The sequence below is a fragment of the Pongo abelii genome, chromosome 12, assembly GCF_028885655.2.
Source record: "Pongo abelii isolate AG06213 chromosome 12, NHGRI_mPonAbe1-v2.0_pri, whole genome shotgun sequence".
Lineage (NCBI taxonomy): Eukaryota > Metazoa > Chordata > Mammalia > Primates > Hominidae > Pongo > Pongo abelii.
The window spans coordinates 81,907,287-81,925,906 of NC_071997.2; the positions used below are offsets into that span (position 1 = coordinate 81,907,287).

General features: G+C 35.7%; 1 protein-coding gene across 35 annotated transcripts in view; it reads left to right on the plus strand.

Annotated features, from left to right (window-relative positions):
• NRXN1 (neurexin 1) overlaps positions 1 to 18,620 on the plus strand; it is a 1,121,298-nt gene that overhangs the window by 492,689 nt on the left and 609,989 nt on the right. For 25 of the 35 annotated variants that reach the window (XM_054548195.1, XM_054548164.1, XM_054548166.1 and 22 more), the window contains 3 exons: positions 588 to 971; positions 7,803 to 8,006; positions 10,584 to 10,610. In XM_054548195.1, coding sequence (XP_054404170.1) covers positions 588 to 971; positions 7,803 to 8,006; positions 10,584 to 10,610 — 615 coding nt within the window. The remainder of the gene's footprint in view (positions 1 to 587; positions 972 to 7,802; positions 8,007 to 10,583; positions 10,611 to 18,620) is intronic. The other 10 variants (XM_054548171.1, XM_024242426.2, XM_054548179.1 and 7 more) reach the window with 1 other exon arrangement.

Consider the following 18,620-nt stretch of genomic DNA (forward strand, 5'->3'; position numbering starts at 1 on the left):
CAACCCTATAAGGTAGGTAATATTATTGTGCCCATATTATGAATAAGGGAAACAAAACTATGTAAGTTAATCAATAGGTTTATACAGCTAGGAGTGATGAAGTCAGGTTTTGACATAGGTAATCTATGAAACTATTGTGCTCAATCAAAGTAATCAAGTCAGTTAAAATAGGAACATAAAATCTTTCTTTGGATTGCAATTGAATATTGGCTTTGAAAATAAGCACAAACCAAGGGGAATCTGACTTTCTTCTAGAGACTGATACAGAATTACAGTTTCTTTATTTTTAATGTATGTATACGTGCATTGACTGAACTGTTTGAGCCTCTCAAACACTATTTGTTGGCTGTACACTTTGGTTTTCATTCAAGTTCAAGTGGAACCATTTAGTCTGTTTTATTTCTAAAGTTTCTTAATACCATGGATATCTTAATTTCTCTAGGAAATACCAGAAAGTGAGGTTAGAAAGAATAATAATAATTGTCTGCCTCCAAGGAGTTAACCATCAAGCAGACGAAAAAGAGAAAGATAATTATAACACATTGGTGCTTTTTAAAGACCTGTGCATTCTCCTCTCTTTGAAATAGGTACCATTTCTGTCAACACGTTGCGTTCTCCCTACACTGCTCCTGGTGAGAGTGAGATTCTGGACCTGGATGATGAGTTGTACCTGGGGGGGCTGCCAGAAAATAAAGCTGGCCTTGTCTTCCCCACCGAGGTGTGGACTGCTCTGCTCAACTATGGCTACGTGGGCTGCATCAGGGATTTGTTCATCGATGGCCAAAGCAAAGATATCCGGCAAATGGCTGAAGTTCAAAGTACTGCTGGAGTGAAGCCTTCCTGCTCAAAGGAAACAGCAAAACCGTGCCTTAGCAACCCTTGCAAAAACAATGGCATGTGCAGGGATGGGTGGAACAGATATGTCTGTGATTGTTCCGGAACAGGCTATCTCGGCAGGTCCTGTGAGAGAGGTAGGATTCTAAAACCCCAACAGCCAACTCCCTGAGATGGAAAGTTTATTAAATGTTGACCTCAAACCTGCACTGACCATTGAAACGTAATGTGTGCTCTACTGAAGTAAACTCTGTTTGCAAGCTGAGCAGCCATACCTGACATGGATTACTAATGAGCTCTTAATGTTTTTCAAAGAGCTTGATTCTGAAAGGACACAGCTCTTAAGTATATTGCAGGAATAGAAACTTGAATCTTTAATATCCTCTAGAGTATGAGTCTAAGATGTATTATAGACAATAACTGCTGTCTTTTTTGCCCAGTTTTTAACTTCAGAACATTAGACAGTAAAAGAGGCATGAATTAGACATACCTATGGCTTCTAGTGCTAATACCCATGCTAAGAAATAGCATTTGAGGCAAGCTAAGCTATGAGTTGCAACTTCCCTGACACAACTGGGTGAGACTTAAGTTAGCCTGCTCATTTCACTTGAGTCAACTTACAAAAGAGGCAATATCCTCTCTGTAAAGTAAGCTGACATTCAATCATCTAAGGTGCACCAACGTTTCTGGAAGTGTACCCTAATAGAAAAAGTACTTACTTTGGCTAGGACCTAACCAACTGTAGAGGATTCATTTACCAATTTGCTGTTAAGACTTAGCTGTGCCTATTGAAGTTCTGAGCAGGTGCTGCCTCTCTTTTTCTAACAGGAGGCAAACCCACATTTTATTTTTCTTTTTTCTCACCCTATAAAATAAAAGGAATGAGGATTCAAAGAAAACTGAAGGGTAATAGCCGTCCCAGTTGATCTGCAGAACAGGCTAAAGGAATAAATAGCAGAACAAATAGTTCTAAGCTTATTCTTCCATCGACCCAGTCTTTCAGATAAATGCTTTAGTCACTACACCTTTTGTCACTTATTTTCAACAATGGAACTAAAAATCAATATGAAAAAATATTGATGAGCTGTTCCATTGTCCTCAACTGCTACAAATAACATTGCTTTATTACATATTTAGCCTAAAATTACCTGGCATCTATTTTTAAGCTATGAATATTTATTGTTTCCCTTTTTTATTCCTGAAATAGTTCAGTTCAGTTTGCCTAAAACCTCCTAGGAAAAAGAGGGGTTGTTTTGTGAAACCCAAAATTGAAATCTGATTTTGGTTATTTATCTTAAAAAGGAGGTACATCAACTTATTAGTTCTAAGATTAATATTAACAATATAAATATTTAATTGTAACATAGAAATCATATATTAAACCACTTACCATATGCTATTATTATTGTGGGTCATGCAATTAGGTGGGTCAGTAGACGGGTATGTTATCACATAGATACAGATATATTCATTCTCTTTATGATAGTACCTAACCGGCATTTCTGTGAATTGTCAATACAACTTAGCTATTTCTGTATAGTTTAGTTAGTATGGTGTATATTCTTTATAAGTTTCCTCTTTGCATTTTGCTTCCTAATTTTAGTTTGTCCCCTTGTTTAGTTTTGTTTTTGGAAATTGCCAAAAGGATGAACAATGTAACAAAGCTTGCAAGGTATAATACAGTTACGCATAATATGAGATTAGCGGACTTGCATGATTTAAGGTTTTGTTTTAATTTTAATCACTCAGAGAGCTGCCAGTTGTTCTGATGCCTCTTGGTTAAGTGAAGCTGAAAAAAGGGTATCACTCAACTGTCACATGAATTACGGAAGCTGTCCGTTAACTATGCGTGGTGTACCACCCTGTGGCAGTATTCCGCTACTACATATGGCAAAAATGAAAATAGAAATTGTAGACCTTTCAGAGCCAGGATGAGAGAAGAAATATTTATATATTGCAATGATTAGAAAAAGGGGCAGCAAGCATATGTAGATTTGTAAATGAGAATTTAATAGCAAACTTCATCATTGGGATTCAGCATACGTCTTTATCTGATAGGAGGCTGGAAGTTTCTGCAGATTTCTTTGTCTCCAGGTTGGCTGTATGCATTTTTGGGTGGTTCTTGTTACTGGACTACCCATGTGTATTGCGTGAGTCCTTTGCTTTTCAGAAGTAATTTTCTTGCTCACGTTAGGGTGCCTCCTGAAAGCAAAGGAAATGTGTGATGGTTGTCATGCTCAAAACCACAAAATTTGGCTTCTGCCCAGTTCCTGGCTATTATGCCCTAGTTCAGTTAACACAAGATCGTGCCTGAACCTCTGAGTTTCCAATTTAAAAGAGGGGGCTTTGACAGAGTTTCTTCTCCAGACACACATTGGTCACATAAGGCTGTTGTTGATCAAATAAGAGTTGACAACTCTTGAAGTTTCTTTTTTTAAGAGAACTTTTAAAGTTGTTTTCTTATTATTGAGCAAAAATTGATAATTTATAATTTATGAAAATAATTATTCAAAGTAATTTAAAAAACATGTTCAGCTCCTTGGATTTAGAAAGTTCAACATGGAAAAATTATGTTGCAATTGCATTATAGGAGATGTTTATCCTGCCTAAGGAAGCAAAGGAGTTTATAAGAAAGAACAAAATACTTGCTAACTTAGTCAGACAAGAAGAGAGTATTTTGTTTTACATGTATTGATCCTATAAGAAGGAGTAGTATAGAAATAATGTTCAATGAATAAAAGTTAAATTTAGCACCTTCTCTTCTGCTTTATTTTTAATAAAACAGAATTTGTGGAGACTTGATCATATAAAAATTATTCTGTTATATGTAAGAATAAGAGCATTGATATAATCAGAGATCTACTTTATACTGTTTGTTAAATTCTAACAGATGGAGGGACAGATGTCAGAGCAATATAATTTGGCTCCCTGTCTGATTTTCATCGTTGATCACAATATGTGACTGCCTTTCGGCAAAACTGAGCACAGGTGTACACTTTAGACTGCAACAAAGAATAATGTAGAAAAGGAAATTTATCAAACTTAATGACAAGGGAGAAGGAGATATAGAAGACAAAGTTGAAACTGGTTTTCTCCCCCAGTGGGAAGTATTGTACTGGAATTAGCCTTTTAAAGAATTATTGTATATTCTAAATGATGAAATAATTTTACTAGTGTTCAAGGATGCTGCCAAATAGCATAACCTTCAAATGTCAGAATGTTGTTTACCATTTATTTGGCAACTCTAGACTACAACCCTGTGCATTTTCCATTTCTTGTCTAATTAAACATTAACTCTAATTATGAGGAATCGTTTAGGCTTTCATTTGTCGTTTATCAACAAGTTATTTTCACATTGAGAATTATTTAACATGACACTCGGGGGCACTCTAGTTTTATTACTTTACTATGTTATTTCAGTCCTGCAGCTTTTTGGAGAATGTTAAAGGCTAATGATTCTGATTATTTTTTTATCTGGGTTGTATTTCACACTATATTTATGATCCATTGTCAGTCGTCTGTATTTCTTAAAGGAGGTGTCCCCTATTTCGTTTTCAATCAAATCAAGCTACTTTTCCCAGAAGAATATGATTATTTCAAAAATGTGATTATTGAATAATAGAGCCTAGTTGTAGAGATTAAATAAAGAGGAGAAGACAAAACACTGTTTTGATCCTTTTATCTATATGAAACCAAAGTAACTGAACACATGATAATGGCTTTTACACTTTTATTCAGGTACTTGTTGCTTTACAGATATGGGTCATGATTGTCTAGTTTAGGAAAAACAAAAGTAAAGATCAAATTTCTTTTAAAATTATACCACAAGCATTTTTCTCTCTAGAATTCACTATAACTTTACACTCAGGTTTTAATTATTTCTTGAGCAACAACAATTTGATTATTTGCACTGGTCTATGACCACTGGGATTTTACTCCCATTTGGGAAACTTTTTGTCTAATTGGAAAAAATATGATATTATATAGAACCGCTATATTTTTGAAAGGCCATATTTTGTTTTATCAGTGCTTAGGGCACTGCCTAACCATGAGGCCCCTATTTTGATAAATAGACACTTCCCTAGCCTATCTTCTGCAGCCCAATTTTGGCCTTCAAAGTGGACTTTATTAGATATTTCGTTCATGTGCATTACTGAAATTAGATTTCACTTGCAATAAGCAGAATAAATACTTAATTTATTTGGTAAGCATTTATGTAAGCTTGGTATTCAAATTGAAATTAGCTCACTGTGTGTGTGTGTGTGTGTGTGTGTGTGCGCGCGTGCGCGCAATTACTGATTCAATTAATATTTATGGAGGCTCTGCTGTGGGCCTGGCATTGTGGGGGCACTTGCTACTGATAGAGCAATGCATATGAGAGAGAGACTGATCTCTGCCCTCAAGGTACTTGTATTCTAAAGGGCAAATACACATAATACTATACAAACAAGAAATGGTCATTTTAACAAAATGAAATGGTGAATATATATTGAATAACTGGAGGGGGTAGCAGGCCTCTCTGGAGTAACATTTGAGCAGAGACCTAAATGCTGAGAGAACCAGCAATTTAAAGATCTGGGGTGAAACATTTTTAAACAGAGGGATCTAAAAGTGCAAACACTTCAGTGAGATCGTGAAATTGGTGTATCTGGAGCTCACTGAACAAGAAGGGGGACATGCTTAAAGCTGAGGCCAGAGAGATGGGCTGGGGCCAGGGTCACACTGATCTTTGTAGGTTTAAAAAAGTAGGAACACGGTTGAGGGAGCTACTACAGTGGTGTAGGTGAGAGATGAGAGCAAAGTCTGAGGGACATTAGTGGTAGAGGTGAGCAGCAATCAATTCAGAATGTGGATTGGAATTAGAGCCTTTAGGACTTGCAGACTTGCAAATGGATTGTACATGGCAGAGAGAGTAAGAGAAATCAGAAAGCTTTAGGTCTGAGCAATGGGATTATCACATTTACTGAGATGGAGAAGACTGAAGAAGGAGCACGTTTTGAGTTTGTTCATTTTTGAAGGGAGTAAATTAAGAGTTTAATAATATTCCAATTGAAATATTCCAATTGAAATTTCATATTCCAATTGAAAATTTCCAATAGGCAGTGAATGCTACAGCTCAGGAGAGAAGTCAGAACGCTTAATAAATATTAGAGGGGTGAGGATATGAGTTGACTGAGATCTCTTAAGTCAAGAAGTAGATGGAAAAGAGAAGGGAGCTAACCTAAGCAGGGAGACCTGGAACACTCAGTGCTTAGAGAGGTTCTGGATGCCCACCTAATCCCATCATGACAACAAATAATGATTAAAGTCTTATAGAAACAGTACTTGACTTTCTGAAAAATAAACTTGCAAAACCACAACTCTGAATATAGTCCTAGTATTGAACACAGTTGTATCAGCACACTTATTTGCCATGCTGTGTAAGTAGGCAAAATAGTGAGAATTTCCTGGTTCATTTTAATTCCAGGTAGTTTTTCTTTATTAAGTAGCATCCTGAGTTATTGGAACCAATGAGAAAGCAAACTGATTCACGCTTGTTCTGCAATATTCCACTACCATATGGTGCTTAACATTAAGGAGTCCTGACTATTTCTTAAAGCCGTCAGGTTGTCATCAACAGTTTTTTTTTTAATTATTATTATTCATTTCTTTGTGTGTTTAAGACAGTACTAAGCAACTTCCCTACTGATGCCATCTGCCTTAGTTTAGTAACAAACATCCTCACAAGCTCCCCAGTCCCACCCCCATGCTTATTTAGTATAGCAAAGGCACATCATTACTGCTTTGGGTGACAACTTATTCAGGACACCAGGGTTGTGCTTATAGATAATATTTAAAGTTACTCCCCCTCTATAAATTAATCTTAAAAGGAAGTAACAGTTTAAGCCTTTGTAAAAATTACCTTGCTAAACATAATGGCTCAAAAGAAGCATTATCTGTTGTTTGGTAATCTCAGTTTTTCTTTTTGCTTTTCGAACATCACCTTTGGTAAAGTATTGGCCCAGTTCCTATAGTTAAGCCATATTTCTTTTTTGTTTTCTTTTAAAAATAATTCTATCAGGGCAGAGATTATGAAAAAAAATGATGACAGTAACTTCTCCTAGAACTACAGGTTTTTAGGACAGATCAAAGCCCTGAGAAACCTTCTGGCAGTACCCTCTTGTTGTGCAGATAAATAATTCAGAGCCAAGGCAAGGTTGACTAATTTCACAGAACTAGTCAGTGGGCTTACCATACATAAACATGCATTGAAAAGTTGCTGGAGGCTGGGCACAGGTTCCTTTTGGGAACCTGGGCGAGAGGGTCACTTGAGTCCAGGAGTTTGAGACCAGCCTAGGCAACAAAGGGAGACCCATCTCTAGAAAAAAGTATTAATGATAAACTAGCCTGGCATGGTGTCATGCGCCTGTGGTCCCAGCTACTCAGGAGGTTGAGGTGGAAAGATTGCTTGAGCTCAGGAGGTCATAGCTGCAGTGAGCTGAGATCCTGCCACTGCCCTCCAGCCTAGGGGATACAGACCTTGTCTCAAACAAACAACAACAAAACCCAAACAAAAACAACAACAACAAAATCCACAACTCTGCTGGTGTTTCAAACTAGGCTCACACTGTGGCTGTACAAAAGAACGTGATCTTTGCTCTTGAGAAGGGGGGCACATAATCAAACACTCAAAATTCAACATGATTAATGCTATAGGTAGAAAGTGCTCTGGGAACAAAAAAAAAAAAAAAAAAAAAAGGAACTGCTGATATCTGTTTCTGGGCTTTAGCAAATATCTCACAAGGGAAGTCCTCTACTGTGACTTCTCTTTCCAGCTTACAATTTTGTTTATTTCTGAAGAAGATGAATTGATTTTGTAGTATTGTGTTCTAGAAGTCTTAAATAAATGATAATAAATGATCTTTTTCCTCTTTAAAGTATTAATGCGCTATACCATCCAAGAACTTATATTCATTTTCCATCTCTAGAGGCAACGGTTTTGAGCTATGATGGGAGCATGTTTATGAAAATTCAGCTCCCCGTAGTCATGCACACGGAGGCTGAGGATGTTTCCTTACGGTTCCGATCCCAGCGTGCATATGGCATTCTAATGGCAACCACTTCTAGAGACTCTGCTGACACCCTCCGCCTGGAGCTAGACGCAGGACGTGTGAAACTGACGGTCAATCTAGGTAACAACCTGCCTTCCCCCATTGAACTAACACTTTTTTACTTTTTGTTCAATTTTGCCTGCAAACATTGATCAAGTAGCCTGTTTGCCATGGAAAATTAAAACACTTAATGGTCTTATTTCCATCATTTAAAGTAATTTGAGGTTTTTGGGGGCATCTTTTTATTTTTTATTTTATTTTTTATGTTTAACATAACTTACTGTTTTGTGATTTCTACCACTGAGGGTTCTTAAAAGAGAAGCCATGTCTGTCAGTGAGGTTAATTGAAAGTATAAATTATTAAGCCTGAGGTTGCCTCAAGCTGAATTTTCTGTTGATATATTCACTGACATTTGGATTGGTTGTAGGTGACATCCTTGCAGATAAATAAAAACATGTCTTCTTAGCAAGGATTTGCAGAAAATATCAAATTTCTGCTTTGTTATCTAGATCAAGAGCTGTTCTTACTCTACTCCATGGGCTTCTCCTTTGAATAATCACCTTTGTGGTACCCCGTCTTTTCTGTTTCGGAGTACTGTGTGGTGGTATTTTGCTATCAAACAGCGATCCACAGCCCTTCAATGCCCAAAGTCTGCGGCCCTTAGCAAACAGCCATGAGAACACTGGAGACACAGGCTCTTCTACAGAAAGATAATGCTTTCCTGCTTAATTGTAGCATTAAGAAAGACTCATTACAGTAAAACCTCACCAATCTGGATGAATTATGGGGAAAACCAGGCTGAATTAGGAAAAAGTCTGAATTGCAGATTTTAAAATTTGTTTGAGCAGTTTTTATTTTTATAAATTATACTCAAAAACATAATAGTTTGGAAAGTCTTATCAAGGAAAGGGCTCTCTAGGCTGATTTTAATGGTTGGATAAAAATTAATTATAATTAGCACATTGTTTCATGCAAATTATGCCATCAACATAAAGTATTGGAAATCAGTTTTCTTCCCACACTTGGCTTTTCAAAATCTTGTTTGTTTATGAGTTTAATTTTTTTTCTTAAGAGATCTTTGCTCATACCAAAGGAAGAATTAATATTCTGCCCAAATTTTCAGTGTTATCATTATTTCAAAATAAGAGGAGTCAAAATTAATGAGGTTTTACTGTATTTTTGACAGTGTTAAACACACATAGATAGAAATGAATAAACAGAGAGAGAAAAAGAAAATTTGAAACTATGTAGATTTACCCCAAAAAAGGAGTAATAAAATGTGATGAGGCAAGGCATTTGTGGAAACCCCACCTACATTTTCAAATTGTGCTGGGCAGAATGATAACTCATAAAATATAAAATTATTCCATTGGTATCTTATTGCATATAATTATATTTAATTAATATTAGTGAAATTAAGTTAAATAATAAGGTTAAAAAATACTACTGTAAGAACACAGAGCGCTCTCCTTTACTGTTCTGTTAGAGTACCCTCTAGTGACAACGACAGGTTATTACAAGCCAATCAAAACAAATCGCCTAATTGCATGCAGTAAAGCTGCTGTTAGTCAAAGTGGAAACACTCCTGAGAATTTTCGAACAGCAAAGCATTCTGTAGAAAGAGGTGTGTAGGTGCTGGTCCTTGGCTGTTTGCAACCACTTTTCTGATGCGGTTGACGACACATGACAAACTCAGCTATATGGAAACAGAATCTAGGTTTATATTTTTTATGTTCCCCAAAGGCATTAAATAATGAAACCCAAACCAACAAATACATATAAAATAAATATAAAACATGCTACATAGTCTTTTAAAAATAACCACTATAATTACAGTTTGTGTTACCCATACCAGACGTTCTGTTCTTATAGTAGCTACTTTTATATAAAGCAAGTATAAGAAAGGGAAAATAAAGAAAGGGAAATCAAGGGAACCATGACACTTATTACATAGATATAACACCGTTAGCTCCTAAGAGAGGCGTAGGCTTGTGTGCCTTGAATAATGACTGCTCCTTAGCCACTGGAGTTTCTAAAGGAAACATACAGTTGTTTCTTTCCTCCTTCAATTAACGCAAGGTATGGAATCCAGCCAACATCTGGCAGTTACCTTTTTATGCCCAAGCAAATAAAATTTAAAAACAAAACAAAAACCCTTAGGGTAAGATAAGAATAATTTTAACTTGCTTTCCATTTGACCACTGCAATTCTGAAGGATTCTGTTGGCCTTTGTGGGATATTAGATTTCAGAGGTCCAAGATGTCTGAGCCTAGCTGAACCTGCACCGTACCCCATTGTGACGGAGCACTTTTACATTTTGCGGAAAACAATGATATGTTCTTTCACAGATGGGGAGAAAGTTGCAGCCAGTCTAAGCCAAACATCTTTGACATTTAACAATTCTTTACTTCACTTAGATTCGTCACCATGTAGCTTTGTTTGAATTGGCCATTTTTAAAACCTTCTATTGTTGTTTCCAATGGTAAACTTTTATAACAAAACATCTGGGCTTTATAAGTATGTAAAGAATAATGATACGGAGTGGCCATATTTGCATGTGTCTGTCCCCGGAAGGGTGGACTATAATTTTATTGGATGTCTGCAGCTATTACCTTGAAGGATGAATTTTCATTTTTCATCTATTCTTCCCCATCTAGATTGTATCAGGATTAACTGTAATTCCAGTAAGTGCCTATTCAAAATTTTTAAAATGTTATTCCTCCATTATGATGTAAGCTAGTCAAGAAAAAGAGAGAGAGCAAGAGAAATGTGTTTATAAAACTCATGAACTCACTTTTAAAGTATACCAGTCCATCATCTGGGTTGTAAAAATTCATCTTTAAATTTATACAGCTGAAGACTTTCCCACTGCAGTTCCTACCTCTATAAGGAAAAAGAGGTGACAAGTGTTTTGTAACAGAATGTGCCAGCACCTTATAGACCTTTAGATACTGCAAGTGGCATTGTAGACTCCACTTGTTCTCTTCATAACCAAATAGGAGAAAATATTGTGGGTCTTATTTTCTTTTGTCTTTATCTTTTAACTCAAATACCAAAAAAATAGTTAATTCCTCTTACTTCGAGAGTTACTATTAAACCCACCTAAAGTTTTACATAGACATAGAAAATTGCTTGTCTAAAATGTTCTTCCTTGATCATTAAGAATGTTCATATGATGAATTTTTACATCCTAATCATATCTCTGCAAAAATAACCAAAACCCTTCAAATCTGTGACATGCATGCAAACTGATGAGTCTGAAAAGATGCATGGACTGAGTTTTCTTTGAATTTGGATGAAAATCTGAAAGGATATAAGGACTGTGATTTTATTTTGAGTTGTAGCATTATCTTAAGTGTAAACTTCTTTATTTCTGTACATAAATGCTCAGGTTTTTCCTTTCCAGGTTTTGCTGATCACATTAAGAAATCTCCAATGATCACAACACAAAGTCATGAGCAATTTAAATAAAATGGTTCTAACAAATTTCTAATCTCTCACTGTCATAGTAAAGAATTTTTTTATATTCTCAAAACAATGCTGAATGTGAGTTGATGGAGTCTACTCCCCAAAGCATTGGCCATGTTTTCAAGTGGCAATAAGGCATCCTCTGAGGAACAAATAGAGGTCTTAAACTTGAGAAAACAAGACCATTTTCCTAATAAAATACATACTGTTTCAAACACTGTGCCCCTTACAACTAATAATTCTATCCATATATATTTAATATTCTTTTAAAAATAACATTAAAATGAGTTTGTTTAATCACACCAATAAGAAAGTAACAGAATGATGAGTTATTAAAAATTAAATTAATAAATTATAACCAATATCCCAGGCATTTAAAAAGACTTCAAACAAAATAGTTCCTGAAAATAACCTGTCAAAGCTCTCACGTAAGTGGAATTTTTCAAATATATGTAATCTCCTCTCCAACTCTATCTCCTCCACGCATTCCTAAAAGGAATACACATTTTGCACATCTAATACCAGGTCCAGTTTGCTTTCAGCTCTGGGGCATAGATGCAGGCAAAGTGGCAACTCACAAATATTCTCTGCCAAAGCCAGATCTGTGCCTCACTGTGGCTATAGGTTTTCTTGATCCCTTCTGTATCTTAGAAAATCCATGTGGGGACAATATTCCTTTCTGGACCTCTACCTTATGTACTTTTTATTTTATTTATATGAAGCATGCAACAAAGCATGAATTTTTGAATTTACAAAATGTAACTGTGTAAAGTATAGCAATTAATGAAAATTATTCAAATGACGTGTGATTCTGGATTCTGTGGCTATATCAATGATTTTTTAAATGTATGTTTATAGTATAATTACCCTTGTTAGACTCGTTTGCCATTTGGCTTGTATCATGAGACTCTAGTATTGAGGACAGTCTTATTTTTCCTCTGGATATTCCACAGAATAATACCTTTGAGGACAAAGGTTTTTGCTGTTTAGTGAATTGTTTTCCCTTTTTAATGAGTATGTGATACTTGAATTCAATTAATGATTGTGAGCCTCCAGTGTACACATCGGACAGGACTGCACGTTCCTTAACTTGACAGCAGTCACTGGAAAGAACATTCAGTGAACAGGTAACATTTTCATTTCCTTTGCCTCTGTTTTATTCGGGGAATAGGGAGCAGGTGTAGTAAGAAACCCAAGTTCCATAAAAAAGACTCGCCTTTGAGGAAAGGGAGGAATTTACATTCCAGAAAATGCAAACCTAACACACAGTGATTAAATGAGCAGTGATTTCTACTTGGAGTGTATTTTGTACTCAATAAGAACTAAATTAACAATATCTGTATCTCAGTATAACTTGCAGTTTAGTGAAAGACTGATTTATTACATGTGTCCTCTGTGAGCCATAGGTTTGTCTGAGACTGAGAAAATTAATGTACGTTTATTAAATCACAGCCGATAACACCATTATCTCTAAAAATTGTACCATACCTAAGCTATCAACTGTATTGTGAAATTAATATGAAATACCTCAATTGATATCTTTTAAGAAAATTATCACAAGAAATATACAAAGTAAAACATAAAAGATTATCTTACATTAAAGACTAATATTAAACTCCAAGTTATTAAGTTTGAATGGAAACTTCCCCAGAAACACTTTTCTACTTTTACTTAAAATTGTGCTGCTGTTTCCTATAGTCATTTTCTCTTTCCCTACCTCACCACCAAGTTTACAGCGTTTGTACTTTATATGGAAAATATACGTAGTATCAGACTATCTAATCTTTGCCAGTGAAGGATGGGTGGTAGGTGAGGAGGGTAGAGAGTCTAGCTACATGTGTTCAAACCTGAATGAATGTTTCTTTTCAGCCACTCTTGGGTCAGTAGTTTAGATACAGTGACAGAGTTTTCCATGGACATGCTAGGGCACAGCCCTTTGTTAAAATTTCCTCTGAGAAAGGCCAGATCTGAATTCCAAGTATTATCTCTGTCAGATTCCTTATTGCTACCATTTCCCTCCTTGGGAAGAAAAGCTGTCAAGCATCCTTAAATGGAAGAAGAGAGCCTCTTTTCATTTAAAAATAAGAAAGCTTATTTTCAGCTATAGATAGGGTACTTTCTTTAAAAAGCTGTCTCTCTGAATAATGGCCATTTCACTGCCAAATGTATGTTTCGATCTTTCAGATTACAGACAGAGTGTGACTGCACACAATCCCAGACGAATCTCAGTTTATTGATGCTCATTAGCTTATACCATTGCTAAAATATGTTTATCTGCAATTTGGGATTAGATTAAGGTCAGTGTCTCCAAATTCATGGGCTGCAAGGTGAGCACAGAAATGAATTATCCATGGCTCACCACTCTCCTCTGTCCAGGATAGGAATAGAAGGACAATCAGATTACCCTTGCCTCCTCTTTCTTTCTTAGACAATGAAGGATACTTTAATAAGGGTAGATGGGAAGGGAGTGTACAGTCACATTCTTTAACGTAAAAAGGAAAAAACTATCTGAATTAACAAAGGAACACAAATTGTAGACTATTTTAAAAATCATCAAAGAAATCTGTACTAACAAAAACTAAATATTACCAAATCATTGTTGAAACCTTAAATCATATTGAACAAGGTGCCTTTGTGACTAGCACGGGAATTATTTGCATGAGAGGATGACTGTTTTACAGTCTCTTGCCTGGTCCATAGTATTAATTGACTTTAGTAAGTCATTTAAAAATGATAAAGAATGCAAAAAGAATTTTCTATTGCTTGTGAAATTTTCTCAAGTGCATTATTAGTAGGTTCTGTACAGGACATTAGTCTCATTCTGCATTCTTTATATCTGCCAAAGCACATAGCCTAATGTCAATCTCAGAGTTATAATGATGGTCTCAATTTCAAGTTTGGTGCCCGATAATTCCAAACAATACATCCAAACTCATTAGGCTATGTGTTTCTACGTATTTTTTTTTCTGAAAATTTGGCCTTTTTTGTGATGTACTGCATGATTAAGGAGTGTCATTTTTTTCTTTCTCTCTTCTTCTGGTAACCTTAAAAATTGTTAGACCTATAATCTTTTGAGGTGTAAATACATTGAAATTTTGAAAACTAAACTTGCTCCTATCAACTGTAGGTAAGTCCTAATTGTCATATCAGTAACTACTTTAAATATGCAGTGGATTCAGGGAGGCTTTTGTGTTTCTTGGTTTTGTTATGCTTTCTATTCTTTTTGTTTTTCCAAATCAATGGCATAATTACAGAATGACCTTCTTGTCCACTGGAAGGCTTAGGGACACTTCGCTTATTTTATTTATTTATTTATTTTATTTATTTATTTATGAGATGGAGTCTTGCTCTCTCATCCAGGCTGGAGTGCAGTGGTGCAATCTCCGCTCTCTGAAACCTCTGCCTCCCAGATTCAAGCAGTTCTCCTACCTCAGCCTTCCAAGTAGCTGGAACTACAGGCATGCACCAGCATGCCTGGCTAATTTTTGTATTTTTAGTACAGATGGGGTTTTGCCATGTTGACTGGGCTTGTCTGGAACTCCTGACCTCAGGTGATCTGTCTGCCTTGGCCTCCCACAGTGCTGGGTTTACAGGCGTGATCCACCACACCCGTCCTCAGGGACACTTCTGCATCCATATAAAAATAGATTTAATAAACTCATGATCTCTGGGGCTTGTTTTGTTTGCATTATGTGGCATTCTTTATGCCTTATTACATTTGTATGTTCTCCCACCCACCCGCACTTCCTTTCTTTCTATTAAGATTCACTCTTCTTACTTCTCCATTTCCAGTATTGTTTCTTCCGTTATCTTTTTTCTTGTCTTCTTAGAAGAATAAAAACTCTTTGGAGTTAAAAAAAATATTTGAGCAGACCTTCCAAGTACTTTTGGCTTCTCACAGAAAATAGTGTATTTAAGAGGCAGAGATAACAAAATTATGTATAACATTAGTGTGAAGAAAGCATCAAGGGCTGAAGTTCAATTCCTATTTGCAGTCCAGTGCCCAAGTATTGGAGAGAAGGGGCATCTAAGGACAAGTACTTAACCTCGCTTTTGACTTGGGTATAGGGAAGAAACACTTCGCATAGTATATTTTTGAAAAATGTACTTTGATGGATGTCTGGAGTAGATAATAAGATCTTTGTATTATCATTTTATTACCAGAATGAAAAGATCAACTGGATATTAGTTATCACCAATTTTTATGTAGATAAAAATGGAAAGCAATAAAAGAATGAAGAATGTCAACCACTGGCACTTAAGCCATATTAGATTGCTTTGATCAGGCTGCCATTTGAGAAGCTACATAAAAAGATATGAGGAAATTTCTGGGGGCTGGAGCTTGTTAACATCAAGTAAATATTCAGTTCAGAGTCGCTGCTTGATGCCTGTAAAAGGGAGTCTTTTGCCTCTGCCTTCACACAGCAGTCACTTGATTTGTGGAGTTCTGCCAGTCATTGCCTGTCAGTGACTGGTGCTATCCACCTGCCTAGGATAGAAGCTGCTCAAGGAATAAGGGAAGTTGAAAGTATAAATATAGAAAACCTAAGTCTGTTTTTTGTTGTTGTTTCTGTTTTGTTTTACTTAAAGTATATGTGAAGGGAAGGAAAAGAAAGTTTATAAATTATTATTTTCAGCAAAAATCTAAAAAAGATTGCATGGAAAATGTAAAGAATGAACATAGATTTCTGACAGAAAACAAATAAAAACAGGCAGCGTATTGGCACATGGCAAGGAGTCTTTAGAAAAATAGTGAATGGCCAGGTGCTGTGGCTCACGCCTGTAATCCCAGAGGTTTGGGAGGCCGAGGTGGGTGGATCACCTGAGGTCAGGAGTTCTAGGACCAGCCTGACCAACATGGTGAAACCCCGTGTCTACTAAAAATACAAAAAAACTAGCCAGGCGTGGTGGCAGGTGGCTATAATCCCAGCTACTTGGGAGGCTGAGGCAGGGGAATTGCTTGAACCTGGCAGGCGGAGGTTGCAGTGAGCCGAGGTTATGCCATTGCACTCCAGCCTGGGTGAAAGAGCAAGACTCTGTCTCAAAAAAAAAAAAAAAAAAAAAAAGTAATAAAAATAAATGGAAGCCCATTTAAATTATCCACATGTTTAAACTTATGAGAATTATAAAGAAGAATACAGCTTTCACTGCATATTTAGATGGCTACATGGATTAGGCAACAGAATGATACTGTGAGTGGTTGAAAAGTAGATTGCTTTGGTCTATTTTAGTGAATGACTAATCTATTGATTGGTTATATGCAAATATAAAATGCTATGATGTTCTAAAAACCACTCTTTTGTGCAGTTTAAGAATGCATGTTGAAACCAAGCGCAGTTATTAATTTATTCACATTAAGCATTATTGATACTGCAAAGACTCTCAAAGTAATGCAACATTCTTGAGTGTTGACCAAATTGATCAAATTCTCTTCAATTGTTGAGAGTCGGCATTATAACAGTTGCCTAGGTAAAAAGTATTATAAAATCCAAGAAAGTTTTAGAAGAAACATTCTAAACTTGCTATTCTCTTATTAGTTTCTGTGAAGAGGGAGTTTCTTTTATACAAATATCCCCAAATCTAAGAGAACACAGCATGTTGGCCAGATGTTTTTATTTGTTGTTGTTATGAAGAGCTGCATCTAAACATACCCCACTTCCTCTATTGTTTTGAGTTTCTTCTCTTCCTTCCTTTACTGTATTCTTCCCTGCCTTCCTCCCTCCTTTTATTCCTTTCTGCTCTCTCTCTTTCTTTCTGTCATCCCTTTCACTGACTGTATACTCCCTATATGTTGTATATTCAACTTTCCTAGAAAGAGAATCTAGTGAATCTATTACTTATACTTGTCCCGTAGGAAATCTTTCAGTTCAGGTCACCCCATAAGCTACTCACCAGATCTTAGTTTTGGTGGCAGATGATCCAGTTGGTGGATCCAATTGGATCCACTGGTGATCCAAATAGCTGTCATTAGAATAGAGGCCACATGATACACTCTCCTCAGAGCAGATGTAGGAGCAGCAAGCTTTCTACACAAGCATCTTTTCTATATGTTGCCTGACTGAAAATTGTTTTCAGTTTAGCTATAAAATACCCATGAGAATTACAATCTGTTCAACATATTACTGGCTAACATATGGTACATAAGTCAAGTGGGCAAGGCTCTTTTAAATCATGAGACGATCAAAGAATTTGGAGGTTGAAATGTTTTGTGTGCTCAGAACTCTTATCCACTTCTTTTACTTATTAACAATGTGAGCAAAAAGCAAGATGGATAAGAAATGCATTATGAAAACAGTTTTCCTGAAGATAAGTAAGAAATACTAAAAGGCTAAATTACTTTATTTTTAATGTACTTAAAATTGGATTGTTTATTATTACTTGTTCTTTGAGTGCATCATTCATACAATTGTGGAAATTCTTCACTCTTCAATTGCACTCCCCAGGAGATCAGTCTAAATACAGACTCGAAATATTTTATGCATAGTACTATTGAAATAAATTAAATTTCAAAGACAATTGCCTTTTTCTACAGATAACTGTTATAGTTAAAATTGCTTTTGAAATGCATGATTTAAGATATGAGTTAACAAAATCCCTTTTAAATGTTGCTTATGAAGAATGTAGGTTTCTAGTGAAGTGTACCCATTAAATTTTCAAATACATGGAGAAATCAACCAGCTTTGGAACCAGGAAGTTTCCAGTGTAAATAAGTATGAACTTCATGCAACTTAAAGAATTCTAAAATGTTTTACATTTCAGTAGGTGCAAAGGAGGTAGTTTATGCATGTAAAAATTAAAACCAAAATATTATAGAACTAACATACTGTAATGACATGACTTAAAGTTGTTTTTACAGATTTTTCATGAATTATAAAAGTTTCTGGTAAAGAAAATAAAAAAGAAATTTTTTAATCAAATAATGCAGGTGTTCTCTTAGTATTCAGACATATTCACCTAATAGTGTTGAAATAGGCAGATAAATATGGAGTTAGACCATTATGATGAGTACAATAAATAAAAATTGTAAAAACCCCATAAAATAAATTATGTTTAATAAATCAACTGAGAAATTTTATACTGCTAAAAATAATATATTGGTAATCAAGTAAGTCTTTATGCAATCAATTAAGTAAAATTAGTTCAGCCAATAGGCAGTGAAGAAGTAATCAGCATCTCCTTTTTTTTTTTGAGTTATCAATTATGGAACAGGCAAGGGACCTTCATAA